The 19,722-nt window shown below is 38.5% G+C and overlaps 1 protein-coding gene across 1 annotated transcript in view; it reads right to left on the bottom strand.

The window, feature by feature from the left end:
- Positions 1-208: 208 nt before the first annotated feature.
- LOC126095042 (endochitinase-like) overlaps positions 209-19,722 on the bottom strand; it is a 92,632-nt gene continuing 73,118 nt past the window's right edge. Inside the window, exons 8-10 of the mRNA XM_049909714.1 lie at positions 7,142-7,220; positions 6,823-7,034; positions 209-2,041 (exon numbers count right to left, since the gene is read on the bottom strand). Of these exons, the coding sequence (XP_049765671.1) occupies positions 1,871-2,041; positions 6,823-7,034; positions 7,142-7,220 (462 nt within the window). The 3' untranslated portion in view covers positions 209-1,870. The remainder of the gene's footprint in view (positions 2,042-6,822; positions 7,035-7,141; positions 7,221-19,722) is intronic.

Below are 19,722 nucleotides of genomic sequence, written 5' to 3'. Positions count from 1 at the left end.
TGCTTGCCTGTTTAAGATTTGCTTCTAGGAAGGAATGGAAGTACTGTTCTTTCCTTGCGGGTGTACTGTTGCCTGTATTAAATTTGGATCTACTCATTCCCTGTCTGCTGTATGTCAGAGACCAGTTTTAGATACAATAAGAGATTTTTGATGAAAGTAACAATGTTGTAAGAGATACTATTTTATTTTATAGTTTTTATACATTGTTAATACACTTTGAGAAGAATAAGGTATTATCATTAAAATACATCCTTTTCTTTTTTCCCAGATCAGTTATACTTAGAGCTGCTCTTAATGTGATAACAGTGATTACACTCTGATCTCAACACCTCCTGCCCTGCATTGAAAAATCGTGAATTTTCGTTGTTGAAACTTAGAGTTGACAGACAGTAGAACTGTTCTGACTATGTATCCAGTCTTCCATGGGGTTAAGAAGAACTTCATTTCATCCCTCAATAGAGTACTTTGCTAAGACCTGTGCTATGCAGTTCCATATGTTTCAGTAAGAAGTGCCTTGCAACATGTTCACAACACTACCCTAGTATTAACTAGATTCTGCATTGGACTGTATTGCAGGGTGAAAAAGGCAATCTGAGTGCTGCCTATGGCCATGCATCTTATCAGTCTAGCAAAAACTATTACACAGCAAATGTAATCGGAATTGGCAGTAGAGGATGCTTGGTTTCTTAATGTATACACTATAAGTTGGGTGGAAGGATGATGTCATATATCAGTACTTGAATAGGGAGAAGTCTATGCACTCTAGAGACATTGTACAATTTCTCACAGTCAATAGCAGGAAGCATATTAAAAATTATTGATATGGATGCAGTGGGGACATAAGAAATCCACCTAAAGCAGATCTGTTTGACATTGAAATGGACCAGCAGCCTGCACTCTTGCAATGGCCTTCTGTAGGTGACTACATAATAGCTAATGGATTCTGATGAAACATTTTTTTTAACAGTATGGAAATGTGCAACTACCTAACATCTGGCAGAAATGTTTACATCTTCTTCAGCTAAAAAGAACCTGCAAATTCGAATTGAGTGACATAATCACTGTAACACTTCACTTAGTAACGTTATTGAATCATTGACTGATGACACAGATAATTCAGTGTAGAGGATTCAAAGCTTCTTTTGTGGTTAGCACACAGTTTTAATAATTTCAGTAGGTATCCTTAATTTAAACAGCTAGTTAAACTATAGTAGTAACTGTATAACATCATAATGCACATATACTGATATGAGATGATACCTTTGTAATTAGTGTTCATGTCACATCAGAGTTATTGATTCTACTTCAAACATGTGCAGTGATTAAACCAGCATTTGACTCTTTTTTCTCATTAATCAAATTTTTATTGGGCTGTTGTGATTGTGGTAACATGGAGGAAAAGGATCAATTATATATGTAATGAAGGTGTCAACTTGACACTCATATGAAGGATAATAGGGAAAAAATATAAATCTAAGAGTGTGACTCCACCAAGTACCTCAATATGATTTCATTGTTTCAGAATTGTTCCATTTTATAAAATGTGATTGAAATGGACTGAATTACTCATAATTTATAATCTGATTTAAATGTTTGGTTTTGGCTTATGTAACATGCACATGCATACTCAAAACTATGGCTATTGTCCTTATAATATATACATTATACTGAAACAATGTTCATTTATTGACATTTTAAAGCACTGAAATACAGTGAAATTGGAAGTTTAATTTGATTCACATTTTTCAGAACTGGCAACAGAACTTTAACTGCTATCATTGTCTAGTTTCATTGAGATATATCATTCCTAAACTGTTTCAAAGTAAATATTTTTTGTTGGCACATGTGTTTTGAAACTACACATGCTATTTTATGCTGTAGTGGACAAGTTTACTTCTTCATTACGTTCCATTGTATCATTAAAACTGAGTGCTTCCTGAGTTCCATTCGCAGTGCTTTCAGAAACCTCAGGTGAACCCTTCTGTGAAAGTTTTGGCTGCTGTCGTATTCTTTTGCAGTTGAGATCCAGCACCAAGTCAGACTGAAAAATTTAACACAATTTTAGTAAAATTTTGTAACAATGTATAGACTGTTTACCATGTGCAGGAGAGAATGTTTTAGTAAATGAAAGAATATGTTACTCAGAGAGCAAAGAGGAAAACTGAACAATACGTTAAGACCAATTTTTTATGGTGTTTTCTTCATTTCTACCTTCCTGGTAAACAATGAATATGAATTAAATATCATTAAAAGCTTTATCTGTGGGATAATGAAGGCGCTTGAGTGCAGCTGATGGCATGTTGTGATTGATGAGGTGACCTTTTTTGATGACTGAAACTCCCTTGAATTGTAGATGCATACATCCTTTTGATGCCCAGTGTATTTTTTATTGACTTAGTGTGAATCTCTTAATAATATGAAATATGCAACAACTTGCTTATAAGACAATGAGAAAACAGTAAAGTATTTACAATAATATCAGGAAAAGGACAGACTGCTACTCACTGTATAGATGACACGTTGAGTTGCAGCCAGGCACAATGAAAAGACTTTTACGTGTTATAGCTTTTGGCCAAATCCTTCTTCAGCAAAGAAAATACAGAGACATTTACACAAGCAAGCACATCTCCTGTACATCTGGCTACTACCACGAGCAGCTCCAACCACTGTGTGCAGATCAAAGCAAACTTCTTGTTTTCCACTGATACTTTTGTCTTTGCAACTTGTTGGCTCATATTATGATATACTTGGACACTTAAGAATGAGATAAAGTTACTTTTACTTTAATTTTGCAATGCATTGAACCTGCACTGCCTAATTCTTGTAGCCATCTCTTCCAATTATAAATTGTGTTCATGTTTAAAGGTTGCTTGATACATGATATTTTAGCTGATCTGTTATTCATGACACTTTTTACAGTGACAGAAGGAGGAGGAGATTAGGGTCTAACGTCTGTCAACAATGAGGTCAATGGAGATGGAGCACAAGCTCAGATTAGGAAAGGATGGAGAAGGAAATTGACTGTGCCATTTCAAAGGAACTGTCCCAGCATTGGCCTTAAGTAATTTAGGGAAATCATGGAAAATCATGGAAAACTTAAATCAGGATTGCTGAATGCTGGTTTGAAGAGTCATCCTCCCGAATTCAAGCCCAGTGTGCTAACCACTGCAATATCTTGCTCGGCAGAGCGATAGGCATTATTCTTTTATTTAGGGGTTCTTAGAGGACTACAACTATTACTTTTCCATTTTTGTATCATTCATGGCATACTAAGTTACTACATCAAGATACTTGCACATGTTTAACACTCCACAAGGAAACTTAAGGCCTACCCTACCATGTATTATGTGAATAAGTGGCATAAAGACACTTGATCTGACATAATTACATTTTCTTGAAGACGTATGAGTCTCAACTTTATCTTTGATAAGGATAGAAGCTGAACCAATAAATTAAAATTTGTGACACAGCTGGGACTTGAACCCAGGTCTCCTGCTTGCTAGGCAGATGGGCTAACCACTGCCCAGTGCCCTCCCTGAAGATATGAACTGAAGTTTGTGTTAGGGAGAACACTGGACTAAAGTAGTTCATGCAGTTGTGGCAGCTGCAACGCTGTGGTGGTGTAGTGGTTAGCACATCTGCCTGGTTATTAAAAGACGTGGCTTCAAGGCTTTGGCCAAGGCACAAATTTCAATTCATTGCTTCAGCTCCTACCCTTATCAAAAACACAGATATACCACATGCACCACACACTGGTGTGTTCTCTAACTGGAGAAAAAATTGTACATTAAAGCACAGTGCAGTATCCAAGTGCATGTTAAGAACACTACAATTCAGGTTTGTGCATTGGAGGAACTACTGCATAGCTGAGCTGTAGATTTTTACCAGCTGAATTTTTTTCTCCTTTCTTTCATCTACTCCTCCTTCCATTGGGGGTACATTTAAAAAAATCTCATTGTTTGCAATGTCATGTGTTCAGTATGTTTGGAAATGTGCTATTTAGTTTTTATGACTGTCTGTAGTGTCAATATATTCCATCTTCTTAAAAAAATGGAATGCAGTTTTTTAAAAAGTCTCTATAAGTAAAAGGAAATGACATGACTGACTGACTTAACTCATCATAGCCCAGTCCAAATTTTTAAGGATTGAAACTTGAAATTTGGAGAGGTAGTTGACCTTATACTGTAGGCATCATTTAGGATGGGATTTTTCAATTTTATTCCCCTAAGGGGGTGAAAAGGGATGAAAGTTTTTTGAAAATACATCACTATTAACCCAGTTTTGAAGCTAGAACTATGAAATCTGGGATTTGGTTTCTCAAAAAGAAATAAAAAAATACCTGTTTCAGCATTTTTCTAATTCAGCCCCTAAGGGGGTGAAATAGTGGCTGATTTTCTTTAAATAAATCATTATTAAATAACCACTGAAGCATTTTTAAAGCTTACATATATGAAAATAGGTGTCTTGAGTTCTTGATGGGAATACTTGTTTCAGTGTTTTTTGAAACTCAAAAAAAGGGGGGGGGGGAGGGGGGCTACAGGACCTAACAGATTCACTGGCTCCTCATCGCCCAGCCCAAACTGCTAAGGACAGAAACTAGAAATTTAGAGAATGTGTTATCTTTTATTGTAGACATTGTTTGTGCATCTACATCTATATTTACATACATACTCTGCTAGCCACTGTACAGCAAATGGCAGAGGATACCCTGTATCACATTAGTCATTTCCTTTCTTGTTCCACTCACAGAGTGAGGGAAAAATGGCTATCTATATGCTTTCATTTGAGCCCTAATTTCTCATATCTTATCTTCATGGCCCTTATGCAAAATGTATGTTGGTGGTAATAGAATCATTTTGCAGCCAGCTTCAAATGCTAATCTCTAAATTTTCTCTGTAGTGTTTCTTGAAGAGAATGTCACCTTCCCTTCAGGGATTCTCATTTGAGTTCCCGAAGCATGTCCGTAATTCTTGTATGTTGTTTGATCCTACTGAAAACAAATCTAGCAGCTTGCCTCAGAATCATTTTGATGTCTTCCTTATATCCAACTTGGTACAGTTCCCAGACACTTGAGTGGCACTCAAGAATAGGCACATTAGCACCATATATGCAGTCTCCTTTAAAGACGGACCACACTTTACAAAAATTCTCCCAAAAACTGAAGTTGACCATTCGACTTCGCTGCCACAGTCCTCGTATGCTCATTCCATTTCATAGCACTCTGAAACATTATGCCCACACATTTAAATGATGTGACTGTGTCAAGCAGAACACTACTACTGCTGTGTCCGAACATTACAGGTTTATCTTTCCTACACAACCATGTCATCTTTTCTACACTCAGAGCTAGCTGCCATTCGTTACACCAACTAGAAATGTTGTCTAAGTCATACACAACACCATCATCAGCAAGCAACCACAGATTGCTGCCCATTCTGTCCATCAGATCATTTATGTACATAGAAAATAATAGTGGTCTTATCACACTTCCCTGAGGAACTCCTGATGATATTCTTGTCTCTGATGAACACTCGCTGTTGAGCACAACTTACTACATTCTATCACTTCAGAGGTGTTCAAGCTATTCACATACCTGGGAATCTATTCCATTTACTCTTACCTTTGATAATAGTTTGCAGTGGGGACCGTGTCAAATGATTTCTGGAAATCTAGCAATATGGAATCCGCCTGCTGCCCTTCATCCATAGTTCGGAGTATACCATGTGATACAAGGGCAGAGCGATGCTTTCTAAAGCCATGCTGATATGTGGCCATAAGCTTCTTTATCTCAAGAAAATTATATACATAATTCACCTGTGCTTTTTCCAATCTCTTGGGACTTTATGCTGGGTGAGAGGTTTGCGGTAAATGCAAGCTAAACAAGTCACCAAAACTATAGAGCAGTCTTTGTAAAACCTAACTGGGATTCCATCCAAACCCAACGACTTATTTTTTTTCAGCTCTTTCAGTGATTTCTCTGTTTCAGGGATGATTATTACTATGTCATCCGTACGGGAATCTGATGGTCAAATGGCAGTACACTTGTAGAATTCTCCTGCGTGAACTATTTCTCAAATGTGAAATTTAAAACTTCGGCTGTCATTTTGCTTTCTTCACCTGCCACACCAGATTGGTCAGTGAGTGACTGGATGGAAGCCTTAGACCTGCTTAGCAATTTTATATACTGTAGGAGCAGAATTTTCTCAGGTTCTCAGCCAGGGCTTTTGCTAAGGTGTGATTGTAGTACTAGTTGTATGTGTTGCGCTTATGTCTTTACACAGATGCATGAACCTCTGCTAAGCTCAAGAAGGGGCTTTTTGAAATTACACTCCTAAAAGGGGAGGAAATAGGCGATGAAAGGTTTTTTAAAAATATGCATTATTAAGGCAAGTTTGAAGCTAGAACTAAGAAAATTGGTTTTTGGTTTCACAATGATTGCACAGTGTGTTGCTTTACACCGGAGCAATGGCATAACAATGTAAACATTTCATTAAATAAAAACAAAAAAACTATGCAGATCATAAAGTCAATGTGAATGAGCAGCAGCACTAAACTAGACTGATTATAAAATAAATTATGAGTTTACCCTAACTGCATTTGGTGCATCTTTGTAGTAGACTTAGGAGAGGGAAATGAATCTTTCTGTAACAGTAATTGTCCCCAGTAGAGCAAAGAAGGAAAGAGAAACGTAAAATATATATATATATATATATATATATATATATATATATATATATATATATATATATATATATATATATATATATATATATATATATATATATAGTAAGAATTATAGGAAGAAGAAAATGTATAACATACTTCCATAGCATTTGTTTTCTTTGATTCTGGAACCACATATTCCTTCATGTTGTTATGGAGAACACTAAGAAGAGGATTTGGTTCACCACATAGCCCTTGAAAATCATCTTCATCTATAGCCCACATCATAGCACCTGCATAGCCTTTATGTTTTATGAAGTTCATCTTTATTTGAAGGCTGTGGGGATTCTCATAGCCTACCCATGTTCTTCCTGCAATAGATGAATGAGCAATGTGTAAAAATATGTTTTCTTCAAGTTTCTACAAATAATGAAAAATCAATTTAATTACAAGAACTACCATTTAATGTTCAAATTACCTTTGTAAGCATATGGAACCATGCCATATTTGTCCCATTTCACAGTCCATTCCCCAACATTCTGAATTTCATTACATATCTGAAATTTTAAACAGACAGTGAATAAAATTTGTAAAGGCATACTATGCATTGTGGATAAAGATTAAAATTTGGATGAATTTATGATAGTGGTATAAAAGTGAAGCAAGCAAAGAGTCAGTCTGAAGTATCTTTATTTATGAAATTAAAATATAATAACTGCTCTGGATGTGTTAACGTGCACGCCTTTGCACCTGTCCCTGTGTGCTCTGAATGTGTTTACAGGCGCCACCAGTCCTTCTACCTAGTACTCTGAAAGTGTCTATGTGTAGAGACAGCATAGATGTCTGTGTGTAGACACGTTCAGAGTACCAGGTAGAAGGGCTGGTGGCATGCGTAAACACGTTCAGAGCTCACAGGGACAGGTTCAAAGGTACACATGTTAACACATCCAGAGCAGTTAAAGGTTTAAATAAGTAAAAATTATTTTTGAAAATACTTGGTGCATTTGCTTGAGCTGATTTCTGGCATAATGTACTTTTATTAATTTAAATTTGCAAAGAAGACACAAAAGTTGTGAGGAAAGGGATATAATTTGGAACAGTGCACCATCAGCCCTTGCTAGGTTCAGAACACATTCATGAATCATATTGAGAGAAATTATTTGTTTAGTCAGCACATTCATAAACAATGCTTTCTCAAACATGTTAAGTCTATTTTGAGTTGAGATCAGAGAGTACAATGCTTTTTGGTGCCCTTTCTCCTGTTCATTAAATGTCTTATTGGTTTTCACATTAACTACAGGGGACAGTGCCCCACACAGGGTGTCTATTTTAACTGAAGACATTGAAATATCTCAAAAAATAGACATTGGATCAAAAAGGTTATAATTCAAATTTGTTTGTCTCAGAGGGGGACATCCAATGATTCCAGATTCAACCCCCAGCCCACCCCATGTGTAGGTGGTGGGAGGAAACTTTGAAATGTTCAGTGGGAACCCCCATTATTTATTGCACATTAAGCTTCTATGGCAAAATATGCAAACTTTTTGTCTGTAGCATTTTCTTCATTTCACCAAAGATGGAATTGTAATCAGAGAAATAGAAATGGGTACACAATCTTAATTTACAACTTGCTACTCAATGGCCCTTGCATATTCAGTGGCAAGTTGGACCCCGCCTCGATGCTGTAAGGATAGGCCAGGCCAGTATTTCGTAACTTCTAATTAGAAACCCCAATTGCAATGTTGTAATCTTCTGACATATTGAACAGGGGACTACTCAACGTGCCACTGTGCCTGTGGCTCAATGTGAACGCTAGTCTAATTTTCCAATTAGAGTATATGTTCGAATGTAGTACTGCCAACTTCAATACACTTGGTGATTTGCTTTTCAATTGACCACACTCAGGACAGAAGCTGATCAGCAGAATGCCATCACAGACGTTTCTGATGCAGTTGACCATATCTTCATGGCCTGTTGGCACTTACTGGAACACCTTATTGTTTAAATATCTCCACAGAAAGAAATCTGGCAACATCAAATCCAGTGACCTAGCATGCCAATTAATAGGGCCACCTCTGTCAATCTACTGACCAGTATAAACACAATCTAACTCCTCCCATGCTTAAATTGTGTAATGCATTGAGCTACCTTCATGCTGAAACCACATACATTGTCGAACATCCAGAGAAACATCCTGAAGTAGTACCGGTAATTTCTATTCCAGAAACGTTTAATATTTGTGTCCATTCAGTGTGCTGTTGATAAAAATAGGACCAATGAGTTTGTTCCCCATGCTGCCACACTATATGTTAACCTACTAAGGAAGTTGATGATCAGCTTTCCATAACCAGTGGGAATTGTCTTCACTCTAGTAATGCATGTTATGCCAGTTAATGCTCCCATGGTCTGTGAATGTAGACTCATCAGAAAATAGTACCTCAGCAAAGAACTTGGGGGGTTGTTTGCATTTGTTGTTGTGCCTGTTCACAAAGCCCTACCCTGTTAAGGAAATTTGCACCATGAAGTTCTTGATGCAGTGACACATGGTATGGCTGATACTTATGATGATGCAGTATTATGACAATTTTACCTATGGAAATATCAGAATCACTTTGCAATTGCTGGGCACTTATCCATGTGTTTCGATGCACTGCTGCTAGTACAGCCATTTCATTAGCTTATCCTGTAACATGTTTGCTTCATTTCCTATTGCTGGTCTGTTCACTGCCATCAGACATAGAGGCATTCACAATCTTGTAAAATGACAAATAAGAGCGAGCTTTCTTTGGAAAATGCTCAGCATACAAGGCAACAGAAGCCTCAACATTTCTCCTACATTCTCCATAAACCAGGATCATTTCATTGTTTTCCTCTGTGGTCCACTTTCACGTCTGTTCTCCAACTGATAGGTAGGTGAGCAGGCAATGAAAACAGTGCAAGTATTGTAATGTTTAGAGCCACTATCTGTTCTAAGTCTGCATGGTGTGTAAGCTCCAGTCACAGTGTACTGCCGAGTGTGATACATCTTAGTTTGCTACATGCGCACGGTGGCATGTTGATTAGTCAACTGTTTGATAGGATACAATGTTGCCAATTGGGTTTCCAATTAGAATTTATGAAATTCTGGCCTGTCCTACCCTCACAATGTGGAGGTGGAGTATTCATGAGCCATTGAGTAACATGTCTTAAATTACAATCGTGTACCCATTTCTGTTTCTCCGATTACACTACCATCAATGGCAAAATGAAGAAAATGTTTCAGACAAAAATTATGTAGATGTTGCCATAGGATTGACATTTGCAATAAAAAGCAAGGGTTCCCATTGATGATTTCAAAGTTGTCCCGCCTTCACACCACCAACGCACGGGGTGGGGTGGTGGGTTGAGTGTGGTGTCATTGGGTGTGCCCTCCGAGACAAACAAATTTGTTTGATCTGATGTGTAGTTTTTGATATACTTGTATATCAGTATCTTCAGTTAAAATTAACAATGTGTGTGTGTGTGTGTGTGTGTGTGTGTGTGTGTGTGTGCGTGCAGAAAAAAGTCACAATACCAAAAAATAATTAATGTAGAGCAATGAAATTTCTGGAATACATTTCTCTTGGTAACATATTTAAGTGATCAACATTGCAAGATTGCAGGATAATGCAAGTGCAAGATACACCTTTGCAAATGTAAAATGCTGGTACTTTAATAACCAGTGTAACCACCAGAAAGTTGAATGCAAGCATGGAAATGCGCATGCATTGTGTTGTAAAGGTGCCGAATGTCAGTTTATGAGATGGCGTTCCATGCCTGTTGCATCTGGTCAGTACAGGGATGGTTAATGCTATTTGTAGATGTTGCTGGAGTTGTCCGATCATATCCTACATGTGCTTGATTGGAGACAAATCTGATCATCAAACAGGTCCAGTCAACATGTTGAGACTCCGTGGATCATGGTAGGTTACAATAGCAGTATGTGAGTGAGTGTTATCCTGTTGGAAAACACCCCCTGGTATGCTGTTCATGAATGGAAGAGCAACAGGTCAGATCACCAGATTAACATGCAGATTTGCAGTCAGGGTGTGTGGGATAAGCACGGGAGTGCTCCTGCTGTCATATGACAATGCACCTCAGATCATAAATCCATGTGTAGGTGAAGCATGCCTAGCACACAAACAGGTTGGTTGCAGGCTCTCAACCAAGAAAAAGCCATCACTGGCACTGAGGCAAAACCAGCTTTTAGCAGAAAACCCTGCCCTCGAATAAGCTCTTGCTTGACCACTGAAGTCGCAAGTGGTGGTGGTTTGATGTTGGTGGAATTCACACTACAGGGCATCTGGTCTGGATTTGTTCTTGTAGTAACTGATTTGGGACAGTTTGTTGTCTCATTGTGGTGCCGACTGCTGCCCAAATTGCTGTTGCAGATGCAACAGGGTGTGCCAGAGCCCTACTGCAGACTTCCCTCTTGGTAGTGCCATGTGGTCGCCCATAGTTCTTGCGACCATACATTCTCCTGACCACTGCTGCGAGCAATCATGTACAGTGGGTACATCCGGCCAAGTCTTTCTGCAGTATCGCAAAAGGAACATCCAGCTTCTCATAGACCAATTATGTGACCCCATTCAAACTCAGTGGGTTGTTGATAATGGCATCTTGGTCACCTTAAAGGTGTTCTTGACTAACATCAACTCACCACTTCAGTCTTATTCTAATTACATCATAAGATCTCAGAAATTAAAAACTGTATATTTTGTATTACATTATGCATGGTCTGCAAACTTTTCTTCTGTGTTCATAGAGAGGGATGTGAGGAGCAAAGGAATCAAGCTTCATTCACCTGCTGTGGGGAGAAATGTGTTGTGGAGGGAGTGGGCCTTACATTCCTCAAACAATTCACTCATATTTTGCGCTGCGTACTGACAATATAACCTCATTTGGACGAGAGCTTTCTTTTTCCAAGAAGGAATAAGGCATTGCCCATGATGGTTCAGGAACTATTTTAATACGGTTTCTAGCATAAACAGAACACAGCATTACAAAATGAAATGTTGTGTTCCAAAATGGCTACTGCAGTACTAGTGCTTATTTGATTGCTAACGTTGTTAGTGGATGGATTCAAAATGATAGCAGCCTGATGTTTTCTAACTTTTAATGGTTTAGAATCAATGCACACATCATACAAAAAAGATTTTATAAAATATGTTAAAATCAGCCATCTTTGGCGGTTTAATGTCCTAATGCTTCATAGAGAACCAATAAATGCTGCCTGCTTTACATCAACTGAGAATTGTTTCTCTACTGTAGTTCCCCAGCGGAGGCATGCCTGCATCTTCCCTTGCGTGTTGGGTCACACCCGCAAACCCACTATGAGAAAGTCGTTCCAAATGTTCCAGCTGTATTGCCCTACTCGGAGGAGATGATTTCATCCCTATTTTCTCACCTCCTGCAACGACAAATCCTTGCCACGCCACTAGCCAACGAGATTAACATCCTTGCCTCTAGGTTACATCATACTGTCCGCTCACAGTGTTACCAACACTGATGTTTGTCAACACTCATAACCAATGTGGTTTGTCCAAAGAATTTTTACGGGGTTAGAGTTTCGGAATAAATTTTTTCTCCGTAGGACAATTTCATTTTTTTATTTTCGTCAACTGTAAATCGAGCTTAGTGTCAACATTGAGACAGATGGTAAATTGCCTCGACTGTAGCGACAGTGCACTGTTGGTGTTACTGTGGGTGTTATGTATTTGCTTATTACGTGTTATAAATTTTGCAGTGTTTCGAGGTGACAGTGTTATGGTTCTAGATAGTTTTCGAGATACCGGTATTCTTGTATCTGCTTCATTATGGATTGTGAATACTGCTTCATCAGTGTAGTAGAGAATGAGTGAAAATGAATGTCGTAAATAGTTTACGTGTTGGGGGGTTTTCTTAACTTTCAGATGACCAGAAACATACTGTAAAGGCACTCTGAAGACTATTACCAGATTTGAATATTGAGCAAGTTATGAATGCCAGAAATCGATAGTTTAAGACAGCACTTGAAAGGGATCTACATATGCGTATATAATATTACGCTGCAATTCACAATTAAATGCCTGGCAGATGGTTCATCGAACCACTCTCAAAATATTTCTCTAGCGCTCAGCTCTCGAACAATGAGCAGGAAAAACGAACTCTTAGTTTTTTGCAAGCTCTGATCTCTCTTATTTTATCGTGATGATAATTTCTCCCTATGTAGGTGGGCTCCAACAGAATACTTTCGCAGTCGGCGGAGAAAGTTCGTGATTGAAATTTCACGAGAAGCATCAAAAACCGCACTTGTTTTAATGATTTCCACTCCAATTCACGATATTTCGCGATAATACGAAACAAGCAGGGCTTCTTTGAACTTTTTCGATGTCCTCTGTCAGTCCCATCTGGTGCGGATCCCACACTACACAGCAGTAATTCAGAAGAGGGCGGACAAGCGTGGTGTGAGGAGGCTTTATAGTAGACGTTCTAAGTGTTCGGCTAATAAATCGCAGTCTTTGCTTTCCTTTGCCCACAACATTATCTGTGTGATAGTTCCAACTTAAGTTATTTGTAATTGTAGTCTCTTAGTATTTAGCTGAATTTACAACCTTTATATTTGTGTAATTTATCGCATAACCGAAATTTAGCAGAATCCTTTTAGTTAGAGATGCAGTATGTAACATTATGTGATTGCCTTATCATTTTAAATCATTCACTAATCGAGCAGTCGCTCGGCAACAGCTACAGTTAGCAATTAATGTTGCGAGAATGTCAAAGGTGAACGACCTGTGACGTAACTTGTTTATTGTCGAAGCGCCGTCAGAGATGCAGTGAGTTATTGACTGAAAACCGCGGCGCGAAAAACGGACAGAAGAAGAACACTTTTACACATTCTTTTGATGTACGAGATATTCTCGATGAACAGTTACTCAGTTACTCATTTTCTCTTGTCTCTTGTAACTTGTGTCGGACGCGCATGTCTTGCCCGTTAAAAATAATATTATTTTAGTGTAAAGTAAAAGTGCAATACTAAAATTGCAATACTGCATAGCAGTAAATTTATTGTGCGACGTGTATGTGAAAACGTCAAAGGAATTATTTTCATTACGAGAAGAGAAGTGCCAGTTAAAACGGCATCCATGTTAAATCCTTCATTGCAGTGTAAGTTCATCTATTAATTGCCATAAATTCAGAGTTAAATGGAACTGGTGTATGGACTATTTATTTAATGTAGAATCTATGTCTCACTCCATGAAGTTATTTAATTTTCTTTGTGTTTCTGCCAAATAGAGAGTTCACAGTCACGAATTCTTTCGTCGACATCGGACGGAAGTTGTATGCGGCGAAATATTTTCTCCGCGCCATATTCTACTGGTAAATGTATGATAAACACGGTCTCTTAGGAAATTCATGTTGAGCTATGCAAAAATAATTATATTTTGAATAGGCATTTACTCTCCTCTGCAATGCAACTTCCGACTGATCAGACGATCCAACAAGAAACAGCCGCTCACGGTCGGTGTTCGCAAATATATTTCCACCGCTGATTATAGCTATATGTTACAGCACAAAAGTAAACATATTGTTATAATTAACGACTACGAACGGGGACATTTATAACTGTATGTTTATGTATACACATTACGTAAACATATCGTTATAAGTACCTAGCTGGGACCTCGTCAGGACACCCTGAGATGGGGTTGTAGAAATGAAGTAAAAAAAAATATTTAATATAATTACTTTTATTTAGAACGCAATTAAATGAAACTTGTTGTGGCAGAAGTAGTTGGTACCCCATATTTTCCGGAAGATTTCACCTTTTTCAAAAAGCGTTTGCTTCCCTTTCAGATATTTATAAAACTCCATTCAAGTCAACATGTAGTTAAGACTGGCATTGGAAGACTGTTTCCACAGTCCCTGGCAGCAGTGGCGTCGTGTGCGGAAATAGAAAACAAGGCCTACTCGAATAATTTTAGCAGTTGCCATTTGCGTTCAGGATTTTCGGTTTTCGTAAGAAAGTGAATCCGCCCTTCTTCCCCGAAATGTTTAGAATTCCATTCTTCCGAGTCAAGCTTAGTTTCTAAAAAGCTCTTCGATACATATATTCCTGAAAACAATTTTCGCCTGAAATCTTCACACCATTTTTAGTCAGATAGACAATCTACGGTTTCGGACAGCGTCATCCAATCAATACTAGATATTTATTAAAAGAAATGGCCCTTTTCTCTAGGAAATCAAATGATATGGTTCAGAAAACCGTTGTCTCTTTTTCAGATTTTGAAATCAAATTAATTACATCTTGGTTGGGGTCCTTATTCTTTAATTTGTTCAAACCTATTTTGTTTTGCATGACAGTAAAGTTGGCTGTCTTCCTTTCATTGAGACATCTTTGAGTGTCGATAATGTTTTTCTTATTTCAACTATCGAGACTTTATTCTACTCCACGTTATTCATATTTTCTTCAAACACAGCCAAGTTTGACTACAGAAACATTAAGTAAATTTCACTGATCGGAGTACCGAAAAAATCTGAAATTATTTTAGATGGCCTGTCTTTAGCGTCAAAAAATTGTTTTAGTGGAATCCAGAGCTTAAAAATTCTCTCAACACCGGGCATTAGTAACAACAACCTTGTTTCTGAATGCGGTAGAAGCGTCTGATGACTGATGTCAACGTATAAGCAGAACTCTTTCACGTTTTCTGTCCTTACCAATTAAATAATTTCCTTGAAGATTACTTCAGAGTCAACAGTTAAGACTCCAGCAGCGCTTGATATAGTGTTGTGGAAAATATGGGCAGGGCATCCAACTCCTACATTTTTTCCTAGTTCTTCTTTAATTTGGTGAAATACATTTCCGCTGGTCGTTTCGATGAAGCCCTTCGAAGTTGATATTTATTGTCTTCACAAAAAGGGAATAATTTATCTAATGGAATTTGCAGTTGTCTTAAAGTGTCTCCCCCCATGAACCATGGACCTTGCCGTTGGTGGGGAGGCTTGCGTGCCTCAGCGATACAGATAGCCGTACCGTAGGTACAACCACAACGGAGGGGTATCTGTTGAGAGGCCAGACAAACATGTGGTTCCTGAAGAGGGGCAGCAGCCTTTTCAGTAGTTTTAAGGGCAACAGTCTGGATGATTGACTGATCTGGCCTTGCAACAATAACCAAAACGGCCTTGCTGTGCTGGTACTGCGAACGGCTGAAAGCAAGGGGAAACTACGGCCGTAGTTTTTCCCGAGGGCATGCAGCTTTACTGTATGATTAAATGATGATGGCGTCCTCTTGGGTAAAATATTCCGGAGGTAAAATAGTCCCCCATTCGGATCTCCGGGCGGGGACTACTCAAGAGGATGTCGTTATCAGGAGAAAGAAAACTGGCGTTCTACGGATCGGAGCGTGGAATGTCAGATCCCTTAATCGGGCAGGTAGGTTAGAAAATTTAAAAAGGGAAATGGATAGGTTAAAGTTAGATATAGTGGGAATTAGTGAAGTTCGGTGGCAGGAGGAACAAGACTTCTGGTCAGGTGACTACAGGGTTATAAACACAAAGTCAAATAGGGGTAATGCAGGAGTAGGTTTAATAATGAATAGGAAAATAGGAATGCGGGTAAGCTACTACAAACAGCATAGTGAACGCATTATTGTGGCCAAGATAGATACGAAGCCCACACCTACTACAGTAGTACAAGTTTATATGCCAACTAGCTCTGCAGATGACGAAGAAATTGAAGAAATGTATGATGATATAAAAGAAATTATTCAGATAATGAAGGGAGACGAAAATTTAGTAGTCATGGGTGACTGGAATTCGAGTGTAGGAAAAGGGAGAGAAGGAAACGTAGTAGGTGAATATGGATTGGGGCTAAGAAATGAAAGAGGAAGCCGCCTGGTAGAATTTTGCACAGAGTACAACTTAATCATAGCTAACACTTGGTTTAAGAATCATGATAGAAGGTTGTATACATGGAAGAACCCTGGAGATACTAAAAGGTATCAGATAGATTATATAATGGTAAGACAGAGATTTAGGAACCAGGTTTTAAATTGTAAGACATTTCCAGGGGCAGATGTGGACTCTGACCACAATCTATTGGTTATGACCTGTAGATTAAAACTGAAGAAACTGCAAAAAGGTGGGAATTTAAGGAGATGGGACCTGGATAAACTGAAAGAACCAGAGGTTGTAGAGAGTTTCAGGGAGAGCATAAGGGAACAATTGACAGGAATGGGGGAAAGAAATACAGTAGAAGAAGAATGGGTAGCTTTGAGGGAAGAAGTAGTGAAGACAGCAGAGGATCAAATAGGTAAAAAGACGAGGGCTAGTAGAAATCCTTGGGTAACAGAAGAAATATTGAATTTAATTGATGAAAGGAGAAAATATAAAAATGCAGTAAATGAAGCAGACAAAAAGGAATACAAACGTCTCAAAAATGAGATCGACAGGAAGTGCAGAATGGCTAAGCAGGGATGGCTAGAGGACAAATGTAAGGATGTAGAGGCTTATCTCACTAGGGGTAAGATAGATACTGCCTACAGGAAAATTAAAGAGACCTTTGGAGATAAGAGAACCACTTGTATGAACATCAAGAGCTCAGATGGAAATCCAGTTCTAAGCAAAGAAGGGAAAGCAGAAAGGTGGAAGGAGTATATAGAGGGTCTATACAAGGGCGATGTACTTGAGGACAATATTATGGAAATGGAAGAGGATGTAGATGAAGATGAAATGGGAGGTACGATACTGCGTGAAGAGTTTGACAGAGCACTGAAAGACCTGAGTCGAAACAAGGCCCCCGGAGTAGACAACATTCCAGTAGAACTACTGACGGCCTTGGGAGAGCCAGTCCTGACAAAACTCTACCATCTGGTGAGCAAGATGTATGAAACAGGCGAAATACCCTCAGACTTCAAGAAGAATATAATAATTCCAATCCCAAAGAAAGCAGGTGTTGACAGATGTGAAAATTACCGAACAATCAGTTTAAGGGGATACGGAATCACCTATCCCCGCAATGTTAATATATGCCTACTATAGGGAACATTTTCTCACAAACTACTGGAGACAGAGAGGTAAAAATTTTACTGTATGTGCATTCATATGTTACAACAATACTGAAACAACAGTTTATTGTCAAAGTATTTTCTTACAGAGATATTGTACATTTATTTTTAAGTAAATTTTTTCCATCGCTTTTTACTAGACTATCACCCCTAAGTCTTTTGTAAATCAAGTAATTAAAAAATCGTTGTTTCAGTATGTAATAGGGACCTATGTCACTACGTCATAAAAATTTCAGACTTCTAGGTTGACCAGTACCTGAGATAATGTTCCTAGATGAAGTAAAAAGTAAACTTACGGGAAACGGAGAAAGAAGATTAAAACATTCCTGATCCTTAGCTAATACCCCCTTCACAGTCTTCATAATCATCTTCAAGTCTTCTTTTGGCACCCCTCTGCACCTGTCTTGCTTTTTTCACTAATGTCTTGATTATATTATCAGCATGCCTTAGTCTGTGCTGATCTAAAAAGAACATAGCACGTACCGTACGGGAACCAACACACATACCCAACTTTTGAAGGACCTGGCATTTAGTTATATTTCCAAGATTGAAGGTTGCCACAGCATCATACACACCAAAATGTAGTGTATTAATTCCGACAAACACTGTTTTTGGGAGACGATGCCATATCACACTATTCAAGCACTCGTTGGGGTTCTGCGTTTTTCCGTGAAGACATTTCATCAGAAGACTTCTGTCAGCCAGGTCTCTGAAAATGGGCTTTATTTCTGCCATGATGGCTGATGGTAGACTGTGGTGGTGAATGTATTTCTCTCCTGTTGTTAGTCCCCTATTGTATTTACACCAGCTGTTTTCACCTTTGGGGCACAAACCATGTTGTGGATGCTCATCCGTGGATGCGGTGTGGAAATATAAAGCCCATATAGCTCTCCTCATTTCTTCAAGATTGCCTGTATTTTGCCTGATTGCAAGGCCATAGCAGTTCTGAATGTGGTCTATTATGGAATCAGTCAATCTTCCTCTGCCATCCAAGGTTTTCCCATCATCTAGTTTTTTTCCCTTTCATAACTGATTTTAACCTTCTCAGCCTGGCACCCATTCTCTTCTGCACATGTCCTATACATTCAAGTTTGCTTATATTTACACTGTTCCCATATGGTTTGCTTTCCAAAACTTCTTTGAATGCTTTAGAGTCACCATCTCCCAGATATTTGACATAGCGAACATTATACCACTGTGAAGAGCGATGAAAAATTTTCTTCACCCCAGCAACCTCCATGCCACCACTACTACCATAATAATTAGCAATACAGTCATCACTGTGTTCATTTTTCAGCCTGCCTGTGCACCTACAGTATTTAGACATTATTGCAACATCAATAACCTTGCCAGTATCAACACTAGTTGCTGTTACAACACCATTGTTGGAGGTGTGGCCCCTTTTCTGCCACGTGCCATCAAACGCCACTGTGAGGTCACGACTGCCGTCATTTTCTTCCACTGCTTCTTCCACAGCAACCTGCATTGACTTCTGTGCTACATCTTCAACTGCAGATCCTAGTACATAATTGTAAGCTTCAAACTTTGAAGGTGCACTTGGAAGATTTAGAACACCACATAGCATATCACCAGCTGCTTTGCCCTTACCAATTGCTCGCAATCCATAAACTAACCTAATATTTACACTATAAAGTTCAGTTTTCTTGTATCCATTATTTACAGTTACTGAAACCGAACTTGGAAACTTACAGCTGTATTTACAAACACTGCATATTAAATTAAACTGGGCAGCCAGGCCAACATGGGATTCTACTTTCAGAGAAACGTTTCCATAACATTTTTTGCAGCACAAACTGTTTTCAAGAGCTTCACACAATATATTCGTATCAATGAGTTCAAAAACTTCATTCCCTCTATCAAGTAAATTATATTTCTCTTCCAAATCTCTTAGTTTTTTATGAGAAGCACTGTTTTCATTTGGTGTAAGTTCGTTCGGCAAATCAGTAATAAGTGGATTCACATTTTCCAACAGTGA

The sequence above is a fragment of the Schistocerca cancellata genome, chromosome 8 (assembly GCF_023864275.1).
Source record: "Schistocerca cancellata isolate TAMUIC-IGC-003103 chromosome 8, iqSchCanc2.1, whole genome shotgun sequence".
NCBI classification, from domain to species: domain Eukaryota; kingdom Metazoa; phylum Arthropoda; class Insecta; order Orthoptera; family Acrididae; genus Schistocerca; species Schistocerca cancellata.
This window is presented reverse-complemented; position numbering and strand designations above follow the sequence as displayed.